This window comes from Cricetulus griseus, chromosome 2, assembly GCF_003668045.3.
Source record: "Cricetulus griseus strain 17A/GY chromosome 2, alternate assembly CriGri-PICRH-1.0, whole genome shotgun sequence".
NCBI classification, from domain to species: domain Eukaryota; kingdom Metazoa; phylum Chordata; class Mammalia; order Rodentia; family Cricetidae; genus Cricetulus; species Cricetulus griseus.
The window spans coordinates 178,913,743-178,933,666 of record NC_048595.1 but is presented as its reverse complement, the minus strand read 5'-3'; the positions used below and the strand labels follow the sequence as shown (position 1 = coordinate 178,933,666).

General features: G+C 38.7%; 2 protein-coding genes across 2 annotated transcripts in view; both read left to right on the top strand.

Annotated features, from left to right (window-relative positions):
- Positions 1-5,842: 5,842 nt before the first annotated feature.
- On the top strand, positions 5,843-18,461 carry LOC100760635 (interferon-inducible GTPase 1-like). The gene is given in 2 exon segments (XM_027400948.2): positions 5,843-5,952; positions 16,197-18,461. A coding segment is annotated over 1 exon segment (1,257 nt). The 5' UTR covers positions 5,843-5,952; positions 16,197-16,216; the 3' UTR covers positions 17,474-18,461.
- Positions 5,874-19,924, top strand: part of LOC100759759 (interferon-inducible GTPase 1-like) — a 148,656-nt gene continuing 134,605 nt past the window's right edge. The window contains exon 1 of the mRNA XM_035440135.1: positions 5,874-5,952. The gene's annotated coding sequence lies outside the window, so the exon portion shown is untranslated. The remainder of the gene's footprint in view (positions 5,953-19,924) is intronic.

Sequence of the window (19,924 nt, the reverse complement as noted above, 5' to 3'; positions counted from 1 at the left end):
GAACTAGCCAGTACACACACACACACACACACACACACACACACACACACACACACACACACAGAACTAGCTGATGTCTAGAGAGATCCTAAATGGAAACAAGCTTTTTTGGTTCTATCCTTTTGTGACAGGCAGATTATTAGAAATCTGTCTATATTTTATTCTGTGGAACTAATAAATATTTAATGTTACAATGGAAGAAACCCTTGATGTTGACCACAGAATTAAAGTTAACTTTAAAACTTTCAATTATCTTAAAGAAATACCTAACTGATAAAGTTACCCACAAGCCAATAATCAAAACACGGGGCAGATGGTGGAATCTATGAAGCAAACATAACCCGGCATAGCTATTCTGCTAGCTGATAATAAAATTAACTTCCAACTGAAAGTAGTCAGAAGAGATGATGAAGTCTACTCTACATTAATAAAGTAACAATTTGTCATGAACATATAACAATTGTAGGGCTGGAAAGATGGCATGGCAGTTAAGAGCACTGGCTGTTCTTCCAGAGTTTCTGAGTTCAATTCAACCACATGCTGGCTCACAACCATCTTCAAATGATGTCTTGTGCCCTCTTCTGGCCTGCTGACTTACATGCAGGCAGAAAACTATACGAAATAAATAAATGTTAAAATAATAACAATTGTAAACATACATTCGAAAAACTTTGGCTATACCCAGGAAACAAGGATTTGGTTTTTCAGATGATGAACAAAAAAAAAAAACAAATCTTTAGCCAAACTAACCAAAAAAGACACGATACAAATTAATTGAATTAGAGATGGAAAAAATGAACATGACAACAGATACTAATGAGAGAAAGCTGAGTCATTTAGGAGTACTTTGAAAACCTATAATAAAAAAAAAAACAGAAAACTATAAGAAAAATTGAGAAACTTCTAGACATATATGACATACCAAAATTTAAACTAAGAGAACATATAATACAAAAACAGATCTCTAAGGAGGAATTACTTTTGAGCCTGGAATTTTACTAGTGAATTTGTTTATTATACAAAAGCTAGTCTATTTTCCCTGGAGTCATTTTGAAAATGGATACCACTCAAAGAATTACTGATTTTTATCAAGTCCAATTTGCTGTCATGTGTCAACTAGACATTTTCCCATATTTTCCTATTGTGGTAGGGACACTAAAAGAAATATGCCTACATTTAGTATCTGTGAAATGAGTAAATGTATTAAGTTAAATGAAAAAGAACCTTTAAGTTGAACATAGACATAAGCATATATACCACACACAAGAAATCTCAGGGACTACCTCAAACTTTCAAATTTGGCTTAAAATTAATGCCTAAAAACTACTACTTCTGGTCCATGACCTTAAATTGTTGAAACTTCCCTGGTGTTTAGAGATTGGAACCGACAAAAAGTACACAGTGGGCTGTCATGTTGCAAATCAGTTCCTAAAAGACTAAATATGTCCTAATGCAGGAACCTGGGAAGCATGAAATCAGTTAAAACATTTATTTCTTTTCCTTCATATTTAACAGTCATGAAAAACCAAAGGAAAAGAGGGGTTTGTGCCAAATTCTAAGAATGGCTCTTTCTGAAAGGTGAGGAAGGGGAGATTAATATGCCTACAGTTCAGTTCTGTTCCCACATAAAAAAGAGTAAATGTAACTTAATAGTTTTGTAAATGGGAAAGGGGGAATCTATAAATTATAAATACATTATTTTATTTTTTGTACATTTTTAAGAAGAAAAAAAATATTCGTAACATGTGAAAAAAACTACTACTTCATAGATTCCTATTTACTTTCCAACTAATATGAGGAAATCCATTTCTAATTAGAGCATCATGGCTCAGTGCCAGAACTAAATAGACAATTCTCAATAGAGGAATCTAAAATGGCTGAAAGAAACATAAGAAAGTGTTCAACATCCTTAGCTATCAGGGAAACGCAAATCAAAACAACTCTGAGATACCATCTTACTCCTGTCAGAATGGCTAAATTCAAAAACACCAAGGACAGTTTATGGTGGAGAGGATGTGGAGAAAAAGGAACACTCCTCTACTGTGGTGGGAGTGCCAACTTATACAGCCACTGTGGAAATCAGTATGGCGACTACTCAAGCAAATGGAAATGAGTCTACCACAAGATCCAGCAATTCCACTCCTAGGCATATACCCAAAAGATGTGCATGCATACAACAAAGACGTCTGTTCAACGATGTTCATAGCAGCACTATTTGTAACAGCCAGAAACTGGAAGCAGCCTAGATGCCCCTCAACCGATAAATGGATGGAGAAAATGTGGTACATTTACACAATGGAATACTACTCAGCAGAAAAAAACAATGGAATCTTGAAATTTGCAGGGAAATGGATGGAACTCAAAGAAACCATTCTGAGTGAGGTAACCCAAACACAAAAAGACAAACATGGTATGTACTCAGTCATATGTGGATTTTAGACATAGAGTAAGGGATTACCATCCTATAATCCATACTGCCAGAGAAAGTAGTAAACAAGGAAGACTGTAAAAGAGATAAACTTTGTCTCCTGGAGAAGGGGAAAGGTTCACCATCCCCTGAGCAAATTGAGAGCATGGGAAGAGGGGGGAGGAAGCTATGAGAGTGAGAAGGGAAGATAAGGAAGGATGCAGAGGTCATGAGGAAGCAGAAATTTTGAGTCAGGTGTAGATTAGAAGAAAGGACATACGATAAGTAGGATTTTAATTGGGGGGATGGTAAAGGAGGAAGGGAGGGAGAAGGGAACTGGGATTGTCATGTAATTCAATCTTGTTTGTAATTCAAATATATAAAAAATAAAAAAGAAAGCTTCCAAAAGAAAGGAAAGTGTTATGCTTTTATATTCACAGGAAAAGTCATCTCTGGATTCAAAGGACACTGCATGGGTGGATACTTAAGAAGAGAAGGTAGATATAACCATCAAACAAAAGGAACATGCCATACGGTAAACTTTACAGCTGTCTCTCAGCGAACTCTATTTCTTTTTATTTCCTAGTCCCTATTAATTAAACCAATGCTGGATTTAGAGGTGGATTTGGTTTTCCTCCTCTAAAATTCAAGCATGTTGTTTAACTAAACTTTAGAGTTTCTGTATTTTATCAAGAAGCCAACTGATTTAATACAGAATAAGAGAAGAATTTGGGGACTGTCTTTGTCTTTCCTTGGCTCTTTCCTTCAAGGTGTACACCCTGTCATAATTGTTATTCTCCCAAGGTTGCCTTTCCAAGCATCCTTACATACACAAGCAAACATTTCTCTACTAACATTTATGTCTGAGTCCCACACAGCCAATGAAGACCTGCCTGACACCAATCTCTGGACGCCCTGGAATAAAAAGGGCCACACCTCTTCGACTGCACTGGATCCAACTTGCTCCATTTCAACTGACACTCCAGCGAGAGTTTTGGTACTGTTTTCAATCAAGTTGAGGATTTCAAGCTAGATCTTCAATCAAGGGAATCCCATTTAACATGGACTGGATACAATCCATTCAAGACTTTCACTAAACTAACATTTTCTTCCTACAGGACCCCAGGAGGCTATCGCCATCCCATTTCAGTAGGAAGTAACTTGGAGGATGCTACACCCCTCTTTCCCCATTGTTGTCACTTAGGATAGTGTATATACCTAGTTAGGGATAGCTTCCTATTGTTTATAGTTGGGATTGGAAGGAGGTGTTCAGGCTTGGACATCTCTTTCAGATGGCTATTTGGTTTAGTTAAAATAAACATAGTTAGGATGTGACATAAGCATATTGTTGTATCTTCTTATATTTCACCTTTATGATTGTTAATTTTGGATACTTTAAACTGTTAAGTTTTAATCCTCTTTTAGACTAAAAGGGGAATATTAGGGGATGCTGTAGCCACACTTGCTAGGGGCTGGATACAGGTGAGCCTGACCACACCTCCGAGGACATGGTCAGGGTGATGTATGGAAGGTTTAAGAGTGAGGGGCGCTGAAGTGGCGGCCCCTTCTTCCATTTAATCTTCGTCTTGCTGTACTTACCGCTCCTGCACCGGCTGTCTAGGTCGCACTGTAAGTAAGGCTTTTCCCTATTGAATTCCCTTGTATTTTTACCTGGCTCCATATTGGTAATTTCCCACATTAAGTGACTTAAGAGAGTCCCAGTGGGACAAACATCATTTGATCCCTCTCCTGGGTAGATCTTCTCTTCCACCCTTAGATATGTGAGTTCCATTTGGAATACCCACAGAGGTTTTGAAATTACTATGATATCATGGAGTAGGACTTGCAGTAGAAGGAAGATGGGATTTAAAAGAGAGTTCGGGACCAAGACATGTTAAATTGAGCTTGGAGCTACAGTAGGGAAGGGAACTGAAAGTAGGAAGGATAAACAACACAAAAGGATTTTCAAAATCAAATGTATGCAATCTAATAATGTAGAGGCTTCCTATAATATATCTCATCATATAAAAGAAGATGCAGTTGCCCTCAACTGTGGCAACAAATGCCTTGTAGGACAGAACAGGGTAATAAATAAAAAGTCCAGAACCAGGAATGACTTAGCCTTTTTGGGTTTGTTGGCAAGTGATGACCCTGATCTATACAGGTCCTTGTCAGTGCTCTTTGTTCCTTTCAGAACTTGGTAAGAAGATCCTGTGAGTGAAATCACCAAATCCCTGAGTTACAAAACATGTAGAAATCAAGCTGATGCTGACCCAGAAGATCCAGCCCTAATATTTAGCTTTCATAGAGCTGGAGGGTTCTAGCCTCACTAGCAGAGGAGAAAATAGAACATTAATCAAATGCAGGTATGAACTTTGTGATCAACAGTAATACTGGCCAGAAAAGACAAAACCACCAATGTAGTAGTGACAAGGATGTCATGGTAGTAACCAAATACTTCCTGATTGGATTTAATATTACTCCACAAGATGATACACATCCTTGGTAAGATATCTGGACATTCACCCAAGGTTATATTGGTCATACACACCAGTGAAAACATACTATTTTTATTTTTATTCTGCTAAAAGGACATTATATTAAACCAGCTCCAAATAATTTTCCATAATACCCATAGGTTAAGGCATTGCTTAACCCTTATCATGGAAGCTCTAATTTGCATTAGATAATAATCAATACAAATATCCACGAGATGGTCAATACAATATGGTCAAGATGCATCGATAAATGTCCAGCCCCTAATGGAATATACATATTTCCACTTCCAAAGGCTTAGGAATGCTTGTGGAAGAATGGGTGAAAAGACTGTAAGAGCCAGAGCTGTAGATGAATACAAGGTAACAGTGTCTTCTGGACACAGCAAGACAACTATTCTTATAAAGTGACTGTGGATGTGACAACATGTTTAAGACCTGTCAAGCCCAAGCCAGACTTAATGCCTGCATTGAGAGGTGAGCTCAGAATGACAAGAATTAAGGAAAATGAATCTACAATTGTGAAGAAATAAGGTTGTAGTCAGAATGGGTCAAATGGGTTGTTTCTTGGCTGAGACTAAAATTGGCATTGATACAGGACCACACCCAATATATAGTGTGAGTTTAGTTCAGGCTCCATTGTGGAGTCACACATCAGGAAATCAATTCTCAAGGGAAGCTGGCCAGACTAGCTAGTAAGCTGCTTCTCTTTGCCCCCTTCTTTGCACAAGCCCCATTCCACAGTGTTATTTTAGGAAAGTCCGACTTCTTCTGCCAAGAAATGAAGTGTTGATAGAATTACAAACAGCTGTTTATTTTATTTCACTTTCCTCTTCTTGGAAATGCAGTTAATTCTGAAAAGCAGCTACATCCATGCTCTTCCATGATTGGCCAAAACACACTGATAGGAGACGGGCAGAAGCCAGAAGAGTATAAAAGTCCTATATAGGAGGAAAGGGCGGGTTTCATGGGAAGAGACTGGAGCACAGCGGACAGTGGTTCCTGCATCTGAACTGCACTGAGCACATACACTGGACTCAGGATTATCAGGTAAGGAGCAGGAACATTCAGATGTAAATTCTAACCCTCACCATCTCTTTTCTCCCAAGACCTGAGAGGTGACAAGACATTTAGGAACATGCCTAAGAGTGGGGATCCTCAGCTTGGAAACTGGGGTGCTTTGGTGAAAGGTGGACAGGACAGTCTCATGGATGATCTCAGTCAGTCCTTCAAGTTGAGGTAGAGCTAAAGGAATTGATATAGATGTTGGCTTTGGTAAAGCATGTCTAATTGTTTTGGCATGTTTCTTATTCCTCTCCTTAAAATGGCTGTAATGGATGTGACAGGTGGTAGAACATCTGCAGTGTGTGAGAGGTTGTTGTATCTCACTGGCATCTTGCTTACTAGTCCAGGGCCAATTGTTTCATTTCTTTAACCCATGGCCTCTGGCCTGTAGAGAACAGGTCTCTCGGCATGCTACTTCGGCTGTATCTGACTAAGGAAACCTGTGTCTGAAGAATCTTCTTCGCTGTTGTTTTCTTTAATGTAAATCAGGAGACATGGTCTCTCTACATCTATGAGGAACATGAGCAGTGTCAGGATGTGGTGACAGCTGTCATTTAGGCAGGTTTGCTTTTGTAATGCTTGCTGTATCACAGCCTTCTCCTTCCCTGTATTCATATTCAGTGGAAAGACATTGCAGAGAACTATCACACTGGAGTCTGATCAGTAATCTGAGACCTAGAACTGAAAGAAGGAGAGAAAAAATGAAAGGATAGAACAGCATTTGTGCTTTCAGGGCCATTGTCTGTGCCCTGTAGGTTATTGTCTACTTTAACAGTAAATCAGGCTATGGAGTTTATTTAATCAGGTTTAGCTTCCCTTTGAGAACATTCTCTTTACACAACTCTTCCTGTCCTATGCCTGCAGTCAAACTGAACAAAGTTCTGCAGGTCTGGTTTCATGAATAACTATCTCCATCTGTCCTGTAGATTGGACAGGGGCTTCCTGTGCAGTGACTCTGTATGTGCTTGTGCTAAAATTTCAGTAGGATTATAAGCACATCCCTCTTGTGTATTAAACTGTTTTCTGCAGCCCCAGATTCTTGGGACCCCTGTTTATGAATGGACTAGACCTTCAATAACCTACTGACCAGGGAGATCTACAGAACAGGAACAAATGTTCACAAAAAATGTCTAGTGTTTCCTCATAGTCCCCATTCATTTTGATGAAAAACCACCATAAACTGGTGTGTTGTTCATGAAGAAGTGAGCAAGGCAAAGGTACAAGCTGCTACTTGACATTCTTACACTGTGGGAATTTGACAGCAACTGAATTCCGATGGGGACACATTCCATGGCAGCAAGTGCTGTAGAGAGACAGAAACATAGTGATAGGATGGTGAATGACAGAGGCAGGTACAATTTTATATCCCAGTAGGGATGTCAATGCTAAAGCCTGCCTAACTGAAGCAGAACCCTGAGATTTGGTTAATTTATTAGCCATGCAACTACTGGAGCAGAACAACAGGGAGAGAAAGCAGTCACTATGTGCAAAGTCCTGAGATGAGAAGACAGCCCAAGATACCAGGGTGGTTGGATTCAGACACTAGAGGCTCCAGAAGTGTAATAATAAATTTCAAAGGTATGTTGTATATAACCTGTGCCCTGTTTAAATAATGACCATCACTGAGTAAAGTGTGGATCCTCATGGTGCATCTCAGAATTAACTCTACATATGACTTCAGGGCCATAACTCTGTTTAATCATCCATGTTATTGAAAGAACAATCACAGGAAATACAGTAAAGTCAATGACATAATCAATTCTGGAAATGAGGAGGTCTTGCAGAAGATAAAGTAGAAAGTATGATTAATTGTGAGTGGATTTGTAAACAGAGATTAACACTGTGAATTGGTTTGGTATGGGTGAAACAGAAAGAGGAGGCTCCAGGATGACAGAGGGAATTTGCCTTTCCCCCTACTGATGGTAGTCCATTGTGCTGCCATGGAAGTTTTTGTAGGCAGGTTTGCAGAGAATAAAGGGCAGAAATTTGAGAACTCAATTACATATTCAACAACTGGACCCAGGGCTTGAATCCTGACAGCAAAAGTATTTACCTGCTGAGTAATCTTGCTGAACTCAATACTCATATTTTTAGACAGGGTCTCAAGTAGCCCAGGCTAGCCTCTAACTGGCTATGTAGCAATGATGACCTGAAAGCACTGACTCTCTTACCTCTTTAATCCCTGAGTTGCAGAATTACTGGGATCCCCAGGCAGCTGTATTGGATGAGTTGCTGGGGATTGAACCCAAGGCCTTCTTCATTCTGGAAAGGCTCTCTACCAATTGACTTAATCTATGATGCACAGTTAGATTTCTTTCATAAAATAAAAGTTTAAAAGAAAGCAGTAAATCAAAATGATGACTTGTGGACTCTGAAATACTGTATTGAAGAAATGGATTTTAACATAGATTTAAGAGGAAAGATTTACATTATTTCAAGTTTATATTACTTATGGAGATAAGCTCCATGTCATGAAAAAGACAGAAGGAAAGTAAATCTAGGAAAATTAACTATTATTTCAACCAAGTACAAAACCTGTACCTACTGTAATCTTTAGAAAACATAAATAAAATAGACAAATTAGATGTATGTGATCATTAGAGATTTGCCATTGATTAAACATTGATATCAATTATCATTCATTGTTATTGATTTCTCAGTGTACAAATCTAGATTATGTTAAGTTTCCATTCATTTGAAGGCACATATTAATGGAACTATACACAGATGGAGAAGATTCTTGGATTGATATAAAATACTACTCTCAGAGTAGAGGCAACACAGTTTTTCATGTTTTTGAAATTGTTGATCCTGACTAAGGAGTCATGCAAATTTTTATATTATTTCCCCTTATTTTACTTGAGTTTTAATTTTGCCATACTTCAGGGTTTAATTGAGAGTTAATTTGCTCTAGTTTTCGTTCTATTGTTTTTATAAACACAATGACTGAAAACATTTTGAAAAGAAACTGATTTTGTAGAGTTATACATTCTGATCACAGTCCATTTCTGAGGGAAGCCAGGGAAGAAGATGTACAGAAGTAGAGGAAGGAAAAATGAGAGAAAGCTGTTTACTGGCTTGCTCCCCATAGTTCTCTAAAGCCTTCTTGAATTACCCATGACAAACAGACTGGATGCAAATGAACCTTTCTGGATGTGTGTTGTGAAATGTTGCTATAGAGTATATGAAAAATGTTGTGCCTCAATCCTATTACTTCCTAGGACTCTTTCCCTGTCTCTTTCTACCTAGTTCAGCATATTTATTCTAAACTCCAGTGAAAGCTAGACTGGGATGAAAGATGCACACTGTAAGATGCTTCTGCTGTAACCTTCCAGGAAAAAAAGTTAAGATTCATTTTTGTTTGTTTGTTTGTTTTTAGAAAATATTTTTATTTACTGTATGACAATTTCATACATCTACATAACATTGATGGGGGAAGTCATTATGGGCATATGTATCTCTTATTGGTTAATGAATAAAACACTGTTGGCCAATAGGGAAGCAAGATAGGCAGGACTAGGAGAGAAGGAATATTCTGGGAACTGTAGTAAAAAGGAGTCACCATGTGATCCTGGGAAGAGAGGACACATGAGGTGGCATCCTCGGTATGATAAGTCCTTGTAAAAATATACATACTAGTAGTTATGGTTTAATACTTAAGACAGAACTATACAATAGAAGCTGTATACATTGGCCAACAGTATTGTAACTAATAGAATCTCCACGTGTTATTTTGGTTGCTGAAGCATCGACAGGACCCAGGCAGGAGTCCCATAACAAAAAAGCGCCCAGATTTGGGGTACCAATTTCCATTTAAAACTTAACAAAAACTTAAAAAGGGATTTTAGAAACAAAAGAACAGAGACAAGCACAGCTTCTTGATAGCACCATTTTGGGGGGTGAGTTCTGTTTCCTAGGTGTTGAGAGACATGCCTCAACTCCTTTTAAGAGCAGCTCCCTCATTTACTTAACTGGCCAAAACCATGGCTGTTATTGAGCAGATAGTCTCATGTGGTTACATGAAGATAAAGATTTACAGTAATAATATAATATAATATAATATAATATAATATAATATAATATATATCTTAATTACTGGGGAGAAAAAAACAGGTAGCTGGGTATGGTGGCACACACCTTTAATCCCAGCACTTGGGAGGCAGAGGCAAGCAGATCTTGGTGATTTCAAGGCCCACCTGATGTACAGAGTGAGTTTAAGGGCAGCCAAAATTACACAGAGTAATCCTGTCTCAAAAACAGAAAAAAATAAAATAAGAAAATACGATAATAAAAAAGCCACGCACGCCAAGGAGGAAAGTATACAGAGTATCTGGATACTGTATGCTATTATGATGTGTTTCAATTGTTTAACTACTGAAAAACTAATAACAACTGCTAAAACAAAGGCCGATAGAGTAATCCAATTTATATATTTTAAAAATGCTTTGACTTCAAAATTTAAGTATAAGGACAGGTTACTTGGGAAAAGAGTTTTTGCTTGTGTTTCCACAGAAAATGTAAAGCTATAGATTCCTTCCAGAATAATGTGGTTTGACGAACCAAGACACCCTGAAACAGTGTCCCAGGTGATCCAACATCTAAAACAGCTAAGATGATAGAGACTTCCAGACTACAAAAATAAGGACCTGGCCAGGTTTCTGTGTTTTTTCATGATCCCCATGGTATGGACAGTGCCCCCAACCAGCAGGAAATAGTTTGGAATGAACAACACCCAAATTCCCAAATATCGTTTATAAATTTCTGTTTTCATTTAAATGAGGTTGGCTATAAGATGGTTAATGATCACAACCAATCTCTTTTTAAAGGTAAAGGGGGATTATGGTATAGAAATGAATACTTTGTCTTGGAATGGATTTTCATTTATTGATACAAATTTAAGATCAATTTTGTTATATGTATAATTCCCCTCTTGTTTAGGTATTGTGTTTATACCACTCTTTTAAAAATGTAATATATAATTAAGTACAGATTATAGATAGTTACCTATAATATACAAAACTTATACTTAGGTTAGTTAGGTTTTCTAGATATACAGAGATATATTTGAGATGGATAGACAGTCTTCAAACCTTTCAAAGACCTACAGAAAATGGCATTTAAAATGATTTAGGGTTTTTCATGACAGTAAGACACAACTGCTCCTGGCACACCAATTGCATCTGAGAGGAAGATAGGCATGGAAGAAACTCCTTATGGAGTTTACTTTCAACATAGCAAGATTAGCTATTTGGGCAAGAAATTGATCTTGCTTGGATTGTTTGTTGCTGTATAAACTGGACATGCAGAGCCCACAGGAAAGTGACTGCTGAACTTACAAACAAGATGGATAGTCCTGAAGGGTCCCCCACTCCACCCTGCCACCATTAGGTTTACGTGAGGCTGAGTCAGAGTAGATCCTGGAGGTCTGTTCATCTTGGGAGATGAGTAACAAAATTCAGAGAAGACCCTGGTATTTTAGTAGGAATTGCCCAGCCAGGAGGCCAGGAGCCGAGCAGCACCCTCACTACCCTGTAGGGTCACCATTTTTCTGAGTATGGGAAGCAGGCTTTTGGATTTGTGGCCATTGTTGATTGGTGCTTAGTTTTGTTGCTAGCAATGCTGGCACTGAGGGCTGTGCCTGTCACCAGGCAGGCTTTTGATGGCAATGGACATAGTTACCTTAAAGAAACATAAAACTTTGAAAATATTGCCAAAAAAGTCCATACCAATTAGGTATTAAAATATCTAATTCCACAACATTATATGAAAATGTAGTATCTACTAGTCATGACTTGCTGTTAGATACAGTTTTTTGTAGCTTATCACAACCTTTATTTTATGGTTCTGATGGTGTTTTAATTGAAGTCTACTTTAGTAAATGTTACCAAAAGCAAATTAGTATCTTAAGAGAACCTTGTTGATTTAAATAAGACTAGATTTTAGATTTGTGTCAGCGTGGTGAACTTGACCCCAGGAATTTTAATAACCTTTAACTATAGCTAACTCAGTTATACACATACACATATTTTACTCTATATTCATCCTCTATCTTAGTACAAAACCAATTTAAAAATCCTTTTCCTTCAACATTTCTAAAATCATAACAGCATACTTATCACCTTTTAAACATTTTTTCCTACTTATTGGATCCTTTCTTGCTTTCTTGATATTGTAAGACATAATGATATAAATAAATGATTTTTAGGTCGAAATGGTATTGGTTGCCCTGATGAAGTGGGAGTTCTAAGAAATGATTGCTTAATCATAGGGGCATACCCATCATCAGACCAATTTGTCAGAACAGGGCCTAGGAGCTGTTATCAAAGAGGAGGCTGTCCCTGAAAGGGGACAGACCCTTTGAGCAGCAGACCCTGAAAGGGGACAGACAACAGAACACACACTTACCTTAAACTAGAGGCTACACAGCTTGTACCCCAGGAAGAGAAACCAGAACAGATGTGTGCTTTTAAATTCAAAGGCAGTGAAGATTTAACTGGGACCATTTATTGACCTTAAGAAATTAAAGCTGTGGATGCCGTTCTGGGCAGTGGCTGTGTTCAGTTCCCAGGTTTGTTCCTAATGCTAGGGCTGCAATTATCTCTGAGCAGAAACTTTGTCTTATGTGGAGTTAACCAGAATAGTTCCAGCCGCGATCTGTTTTAGGAAATCAAAGAACATTGTAATGTTTAACAGACAATTATTAATCCGATGGCCAACAGCCCAGGAAACCTACATATTAACAATTCTGAAGGTAAACTCACATTTCAACAGCAAATCTAAGATATTTGTCAAAGACTTATTTATATGAACTAAAAAGCATTTAGGCTAATCTAACAGTTTTAATTTAGCTTAATGCCCTCTGTAAGGCAGTATAAGTGCATAAGCATAAATGTAGACATAACATAATATACACATTCATATAATCATACATCAAATGCATTTAAGAAAACCCAAAGAACTGTGTTGATGGATAATCTCCTGCTGGTTCCTGTTGCTTCAGCCCCAAAAGAATTCCCAGATGCTATATTAATTATAAATCTAATGGCCAATGTCTAGGGCTTATTACTGGTACCTCTGTCTTAAATATTAACCCACTATTCTGCATATTTCTACATGGGCTTATATTATTGGAGAACACCTGGCACCACCATCCTACCGGTATCCACATGGCAACACTTTTTGGCGCTTGTCTGCCTACCGTTTCCAGAATTCTCCCTATCTCCTAGGCCCGACTATCTTCCTGCTTCTATCGGCCAAACAATGTTTTATTCATTAACCAATAAGATGAACATATATATAGAAGGACATCCCCATCATATATTTTTTTGTTAAATTTATCCTGTCAGGTTGTTTTTAAAGTCTTCTGCTCTGATTGTTATTTTTCCAATATCACTAAGTTAGCTTCAATCTTAAAACTGTTTGAATTTTCAGTTGAAGCAAATTAGAAAACTTATGTCTCAGAATGTAGTACCCTAAACAGGATGACTAAACAGGGTGTGGTATGAAGTTGAAAAATAAACCAGTCGACATGAAAACTATTTTCTTTACTGAGTTGAAATTTTGACTTTGGCATTTACAAAACTAAGTTGAAAAATCTCACATCTGGATGTTCTGTAACATGAAAAGCAAATAATCCAATCAGTTAAACAAACACAGAGCTCCACCTTTCCCCATGTGATGCCTTTACACAGGTCTATAGGAAGAGAAACTCCATCTCTGTACCATTAGGAAAGATGCCAGGTGTGGGGTACAAAAAACACACTGGGCATATTGTGATTTGAGTAAGAGACTTGTTATAAAGGTTTGAATGCTGTAGATGGATAGGTAGACAGCAGCATGTCAGAGGCTCTGAGATCAGGCCAATGTGGCTGAGTGGGAAACCCCTATTACCAGTTCAGAGTAAGGTGTTTCTGTGCCATTAGATTGATGAGAAGCCTATAGTGTGTGCTTACAGCCAAGCATCTATGGGGTGGGGGGGACAAGAATCTAGGGGTGAGGTGATTTTAGTCATGGAAACCTAATCACTATCATTTCTGAAATGATCACAGTCCAAACAAAATGAAGTTGCTTTACAAAGCGACGTTGCCCTGGCTAACACTTCAGATTGCTTGAAATTAGGCCCAGGACTTCTTCCATTTTCCTGAAACATCATTAGAAAAGCTGTCTCAAGGGTCCTACAACAATGGCCAGATGGGAAAAACTTCTGAAGTGTCAGGAAGCCACAAAGCTTTCTCAGGACCAACAGCCTATACAAGAGATGAAACCCAAGTTCCTGAGGTATGTCCCTTCCCTGCTTTATCTCTGGCAGTGGAGAGGGGCCCATCCTGAGACAGCCTTCTTTGGTTTAACAAGCAATAAAAACCCACTGCACTGAGTTCACATCTTAGTTAACTCAAGTCAAAATAAACAACCAAACATAACACAGTGGGAAAACACTTATTACCTATGTTAGGTAAAGCTAGCACAGGAGTTGTCTCCAAAGTGATGCTCTAACTCACGCCCCAAAAAGAAAGTACGGAAATTTTATTCATGGGGTCCATATGTATTCATTTAGGGGTAGGCATACTCTTTTTAGAATTACATTCCTTGAGCATACTCATTCTAAAAATGATGGACAGAAATGCGTCTTGGAATCCCCAGCTTTCACAATAATATTTAAATGACAATGAAGAAAATGATAGTTTTCAGGTGTTGAATGCAGAAATCTGTCCATGAAGGTGCCTGTGTTGCTAGGTCAATAACAGATTGACACTATGTTCTTGTCCTAGTTAAGCATCCATACATGGTTGCTGCACACCATTTAGGGTATCACAATATTTTCATAAGAATACCAGTAGTATTAATTTTTCCATCTCATGATATTTTCTTGTGTCCAGATTTTACAGGAACCCAAGGAATAGGTTGATAGGCCACTTGGCTGATGGCCTCTGTGTCCTGGTTTCAAGGACACTAAGAACTATGGAATGCTACATGAAAAACTACCCAGAGTTCTTATTGCTGTAAAACTGAGTTACACATGTCCGTCTATACCTGTTGTCCTCAGAGCAGCTTACACAGTACCTTCTACTTCTCTCTTTTAACATGGGCTATCCATGAAACGAAGCCTCTAGATATAACCCAAGTGTCAATACAGATTGTCAAACCCAAATTTCAGAGTTACTATTATCTATATTAACTCAGCCTAATGTTTACTCTTTCTCCTGACTCCAGCACCTGTTGTCTCTGTTCATTTGTAATGCTGCAGATGTCTTCCTTGTAACATCTGTATACCAAGCATCCACTGGGATCAATGATATCCATAGCAGTAAATTATTTTGAGTGGCTATTGATTCAGTTATTTAGGGAGGCTAACTGTCATCAAAGGAAATTGATCCTAGGACATATCTGTGTGGCATTGGTGGCTGGACTGGTAGACACTACACTCCATACAAATATGCATTATACTTTGCAAAGGTTGGTCACATTTCATCTTAGAAACAGGTTAGACAGGTGGCTGTCAATGCAACTCTTTATTGGAAAAGTGTTACATGAAGGACTCATTAATAAATGTTCAAATGAAGAGATTTCACTCAAAGAAGAAATTCAGAAAGTTGGATATGCCAAGCAGATAAATAAGAGCCTGTGTGACAACCAGAGGCCAGGAAGTGTGAGGAGTCATTATCAGATCTAAGTAGAAGGAATAAGAAGAAAGTATTTCACTTAAAAATACCAGAGTGCTAAACAGTTCACTAAGGCCAAATAGCATAGATTACAAAGAAAGATGATCAGCCCAAGCAGGAACAGGAAGGCTGTGACCAGATTCAGATGAATTACACTAGGAGCTAGAAGGTGAGGGGCCTCTGCTGATGTAGTCTACCTAGCACAGAGGCACAGAGCAGGCTGAAAAGGTGAGGTGAATCTGTGAAGAGACAGCAAAGGAGAATAAACCATTAAATGCTCCAGTGATGGTCTCACCCACCTGCAGAAAGAATGGCCCCACTGTGTCCCTTACAGGTGAAATTTAGAAAAGCTAAGCTCATAGATGGAGGTAGACATAGCTGTGGGGAAAGGGGCATTGGATGATGCTAATCAAAGGACACAAAGTCCCAATTGTGTAAATTGAACACATTGGGAGATCAGATGCATAATTTCAGCCATTAAGGATGTATGCAGCAATATACTTGAAATTTGCTAAAATATAGATCTTAAATTTCATACACACCCTCCTGACTCACCCTTCTTTCTTTCAGGCCTTTATTTGCTCACAGTCATGGGACAGCTGTCCTCTTCACCTGAGGATAAACGTCACAAAGATTTGGCCTCCAGCTTTACCCAGTATTTTAACAAGTTTAAGACAGTAGACACAATTATTCCTCAGAAAGCCCTGACTTTAATTGAATCAAGCCTGAAAAGAGGAAACATTCAGGGGGCAAACTCTTCGATCTCCGATGCATTAAAAGAAATTGACAGTACCCCACTCAATGTGGCTGTAACCGGAGAGACTGGAGCAGGGAAATCCAGCTTCATCAATGCACTGAGGGGGGTTGGGCATGAAGAGGAAGGTGCAGCTGAAACTGGTGTGGTGAAAACGACCATGAAGAGATATCCATACAAACACCACAATATTCCCAATGTGGTGATTTGGGACCTGCCTGGCATTGGAAGCATAAAGTTCCCACCCAAAGACTATCTGGAGAAAATGAAATTCAATGAGTATGACTTCTTCATCATTGTTTCTGCCACACGCTTTAAGAAAAACGATATAGACCTCGCCAAAGCAGTCAGCCTGATGAAGAAGGATTTCTACTTTGTGAGAACCAAAGTGGACTCTGACATAAAAAATGAAAAAGAATTCAAACCAAGAACCTTTGACAGAGAGAAAGTCCTGCAGCAGATCCGCAACAGCTGTGTGAAGACCTTTCAGGAGAGTAACATTGAAGAACCACCAGTCTTCTTGATCTCTAACAAACATTTATCTGACTATGATTTCCCAATCCTGATGGAAAAGGTGATGAATGCTCTCCCTGTACACAAACGACACAATTTTATGCTCTCCTTGCCTAATATTACAAGTGCAGCCATTGAAAGGAAGCAGCAGTTCCTGAATCAGAGGATTTGGCTCGAAGCCTTTGGGAGTTTCCTACTGAGTAGCATCTCTTCACTGACCCACTTAATGGGCAGTGATGTGGAGACTCTTCAGAAAACCATGAACCACTATCAGACTGTGTTTGGTGTGGATGATGTGTCCTTGGAGAGTCTGGCTAAGGACTGGTAGGTGTCAGTGGATCAACTCAAGGCAAAGATGAAATCTCCTAAGGTGTTCGAAACCACAGGGAAAGAAACAATAAAAGAAAGACTTTCAAGACATTATGAGGAGTTCTGTTTGTCTAATGGACATTTAATTACAAAGAATGTTAATGTTAAAGAGTTGTTTTGCCTGAAATTGCATTTCCTTGACATGGTAACAGATGATGCTAATGCTCTCCTCAGAGAGATTTATTTAAGAAACAACTTGATTTCTGAATAGTCTGAAATCATGTAGCTGCCAAACATCAGAATCAATGACAGGGAAAATAGGACAAGGACATTGTAAAACAATATATTGGGTTTATTCAGGCCATCCAGACTTTACCCAAACTTGCTAGTCATATATCCACTTTAGCTGCAGGAAGGGGATCAGATATGTGTAAAAAAGCTAAGAGCTAAAATTCTATCTCCTCATTTTGAATAAACCCTCAGATCAATTAATTGCAATTTTGTTTTAATTACTTTAATATAAATCAGCATCCACTTTTACGTTTAACATTGTAATAGTCAGTGTTGTAGACAGAATCTAGAATCACATGGGAGATGAACCTCTGGGTTTAGATTTGGGGAATTTTTCTGCTTATGTTAATGTGGTGAGAAACCTTGCCCACCGTGGGTGGTGCCAATACCTAGCTAGTGACTACCTGACTGTGTTTGTGGAAAGAAAGGTTAAGTAGCTGCATATTTGCATTCATCCATTACTCTCTACTTTTGCATTGTGGGTGGAGTGCCACTAGCTGCCACCAGCTGCTTCTGTAACCTCTTGGTAACCATGGCCACTATAACCTTGAATTTGATACTTGTGTCTTCTCTTGATAGCCATACCCAAGGAGAAACCATACCTGGACTAGAGAGATGGTTCAGTAGATAAAGCACTTGCCTTGCAAGTCTGAAGACCTGAGTTCAGCTCCCCAGAGGCCACATAAAGCCAGCTTAGTATCTATAATCCACCCACTCCTATGGTGAGATAGGAGGCAGACACAGAGAATCCTGGAATCTCTGGGGCCAGCTAACCTGCCATATGCAACAGTGAATAAGACGCCTGACACAAGGAAGTAGAATGTAAAGGCCAACACCCAAGGTTGTACTCTGACCTCTGCATATATTCCATGTCATGTTTATGCCTGCAATCACACATGCAGATGTACTGCAAACGTCTTTTCACTATAAAAAAGAAGGAAGGTTTGGGGCAGTGGCTCAGTGTTATAATGTTTGCCTTACATGCCTGAGACCTAAGGTTCAATCCCAACAACTCGAGAAAAAGGGTATGGAGTGGGGCTGGAAAGATGGATCAGAGGCTAAGAACACCAGGTGCACTGACAGCGGGCCTGTTCTTGATTCCCACATAGTAGCACATTGTAGTCTATAACTCCTGTTCTAGGGGATCTGATATCCTCTCCTGAACTCCACAGGGAAAAGACAGACATGTGGTAAACTAGTATACTTGTAAGGCAAACATTCAAAATAGTTATGCTTAGATAAAGAGAGAGAGAGAGACAATAACTATAGAGATCGCAATAGCCTTAATAACAATGCAAATTCCTAAAAATCCTATTTAGTCAGAATCCTTGAGAAATGCTAAAGAAATTCTCTAATTCTGTGACAGAATAAGTGAAGAGATTTCTCTACTTTATATTGATAGGTTTTTCAATGTTGTGATTACTAAATAACCGATTTACTCCATATCAATACAGAAAGACATTTAATAATTTCTTTGAAAAAAAAAAACATTTGTTTCTGCTTGACATTTCCAAGAACCCATAATAGCTTCACCTTCACCGTGACTGTTCTTAGTATTACTATTATTGGATGATTATCTCATTGTCCATATCCTGGCTTATGTTTTATCTTCCTTGAAATAAAATACAAATAAATGGTTACATATGTTAGTAAGAGTCAAAGAGACACACAGAGGAAATGGGAAAAATTGTGCAGAGCAAGAGTGGTTTCTTAAAGTCTGGCCTGCTGTATTCCCTAGATTAAGAGGGTTAAACAATAGAATTTTTGTCCTCACACTTCTAAATGACTGATGTCTGAGACTCCTGTGCCAGTATGGCCAGACCCTCAGTGAAAGCATTCCTCCTGGTCATGATTCACATGGCTTTCTATGGCGTATGTTGGCAGAGAATTGTTCTCTAGTCACTTCTTCTTATGACCCTATCATTTGGGTCCCATTTAATGACCTAGTCTAACACTGGTCAGGCACTACTGCCCACTAGACAAGCCTGTCTTCTAATGTAGCCAATTGTAACAAATTTAATTTTGAAAAAAAAAAACTTTACAAAAGACTTCTGTCTACCCCCAGCCCATCCCACAGACAAGGAGTTAACTGTGTGGTTACTGAGGAAAACTACAGGTATGTCTTGGTAACAGTGCTAAGAGTTTAACTCTGCATAGACAACAAAGGCAAAAGGGCCCATGCTCAAACTACAAGCAGTCATGCAACCTAAAAGTAAAAGCAGCACAATTCCATGAAGAGCTGGCATCCTGTGCCAAGGTCAGAGACAGGAAACACTTGGAAGCTTGATGAGCAGCCGTACATTCCAGGCTAATGGGTAGTAGAGTAGCTAAGGTCAGATCAGGGAACTTCAAATGTGTCCACTACTCACTGGACAAATATCACAGGAATACCATATGATCATCTATGTAGCATGTGACACATCCTAATTAA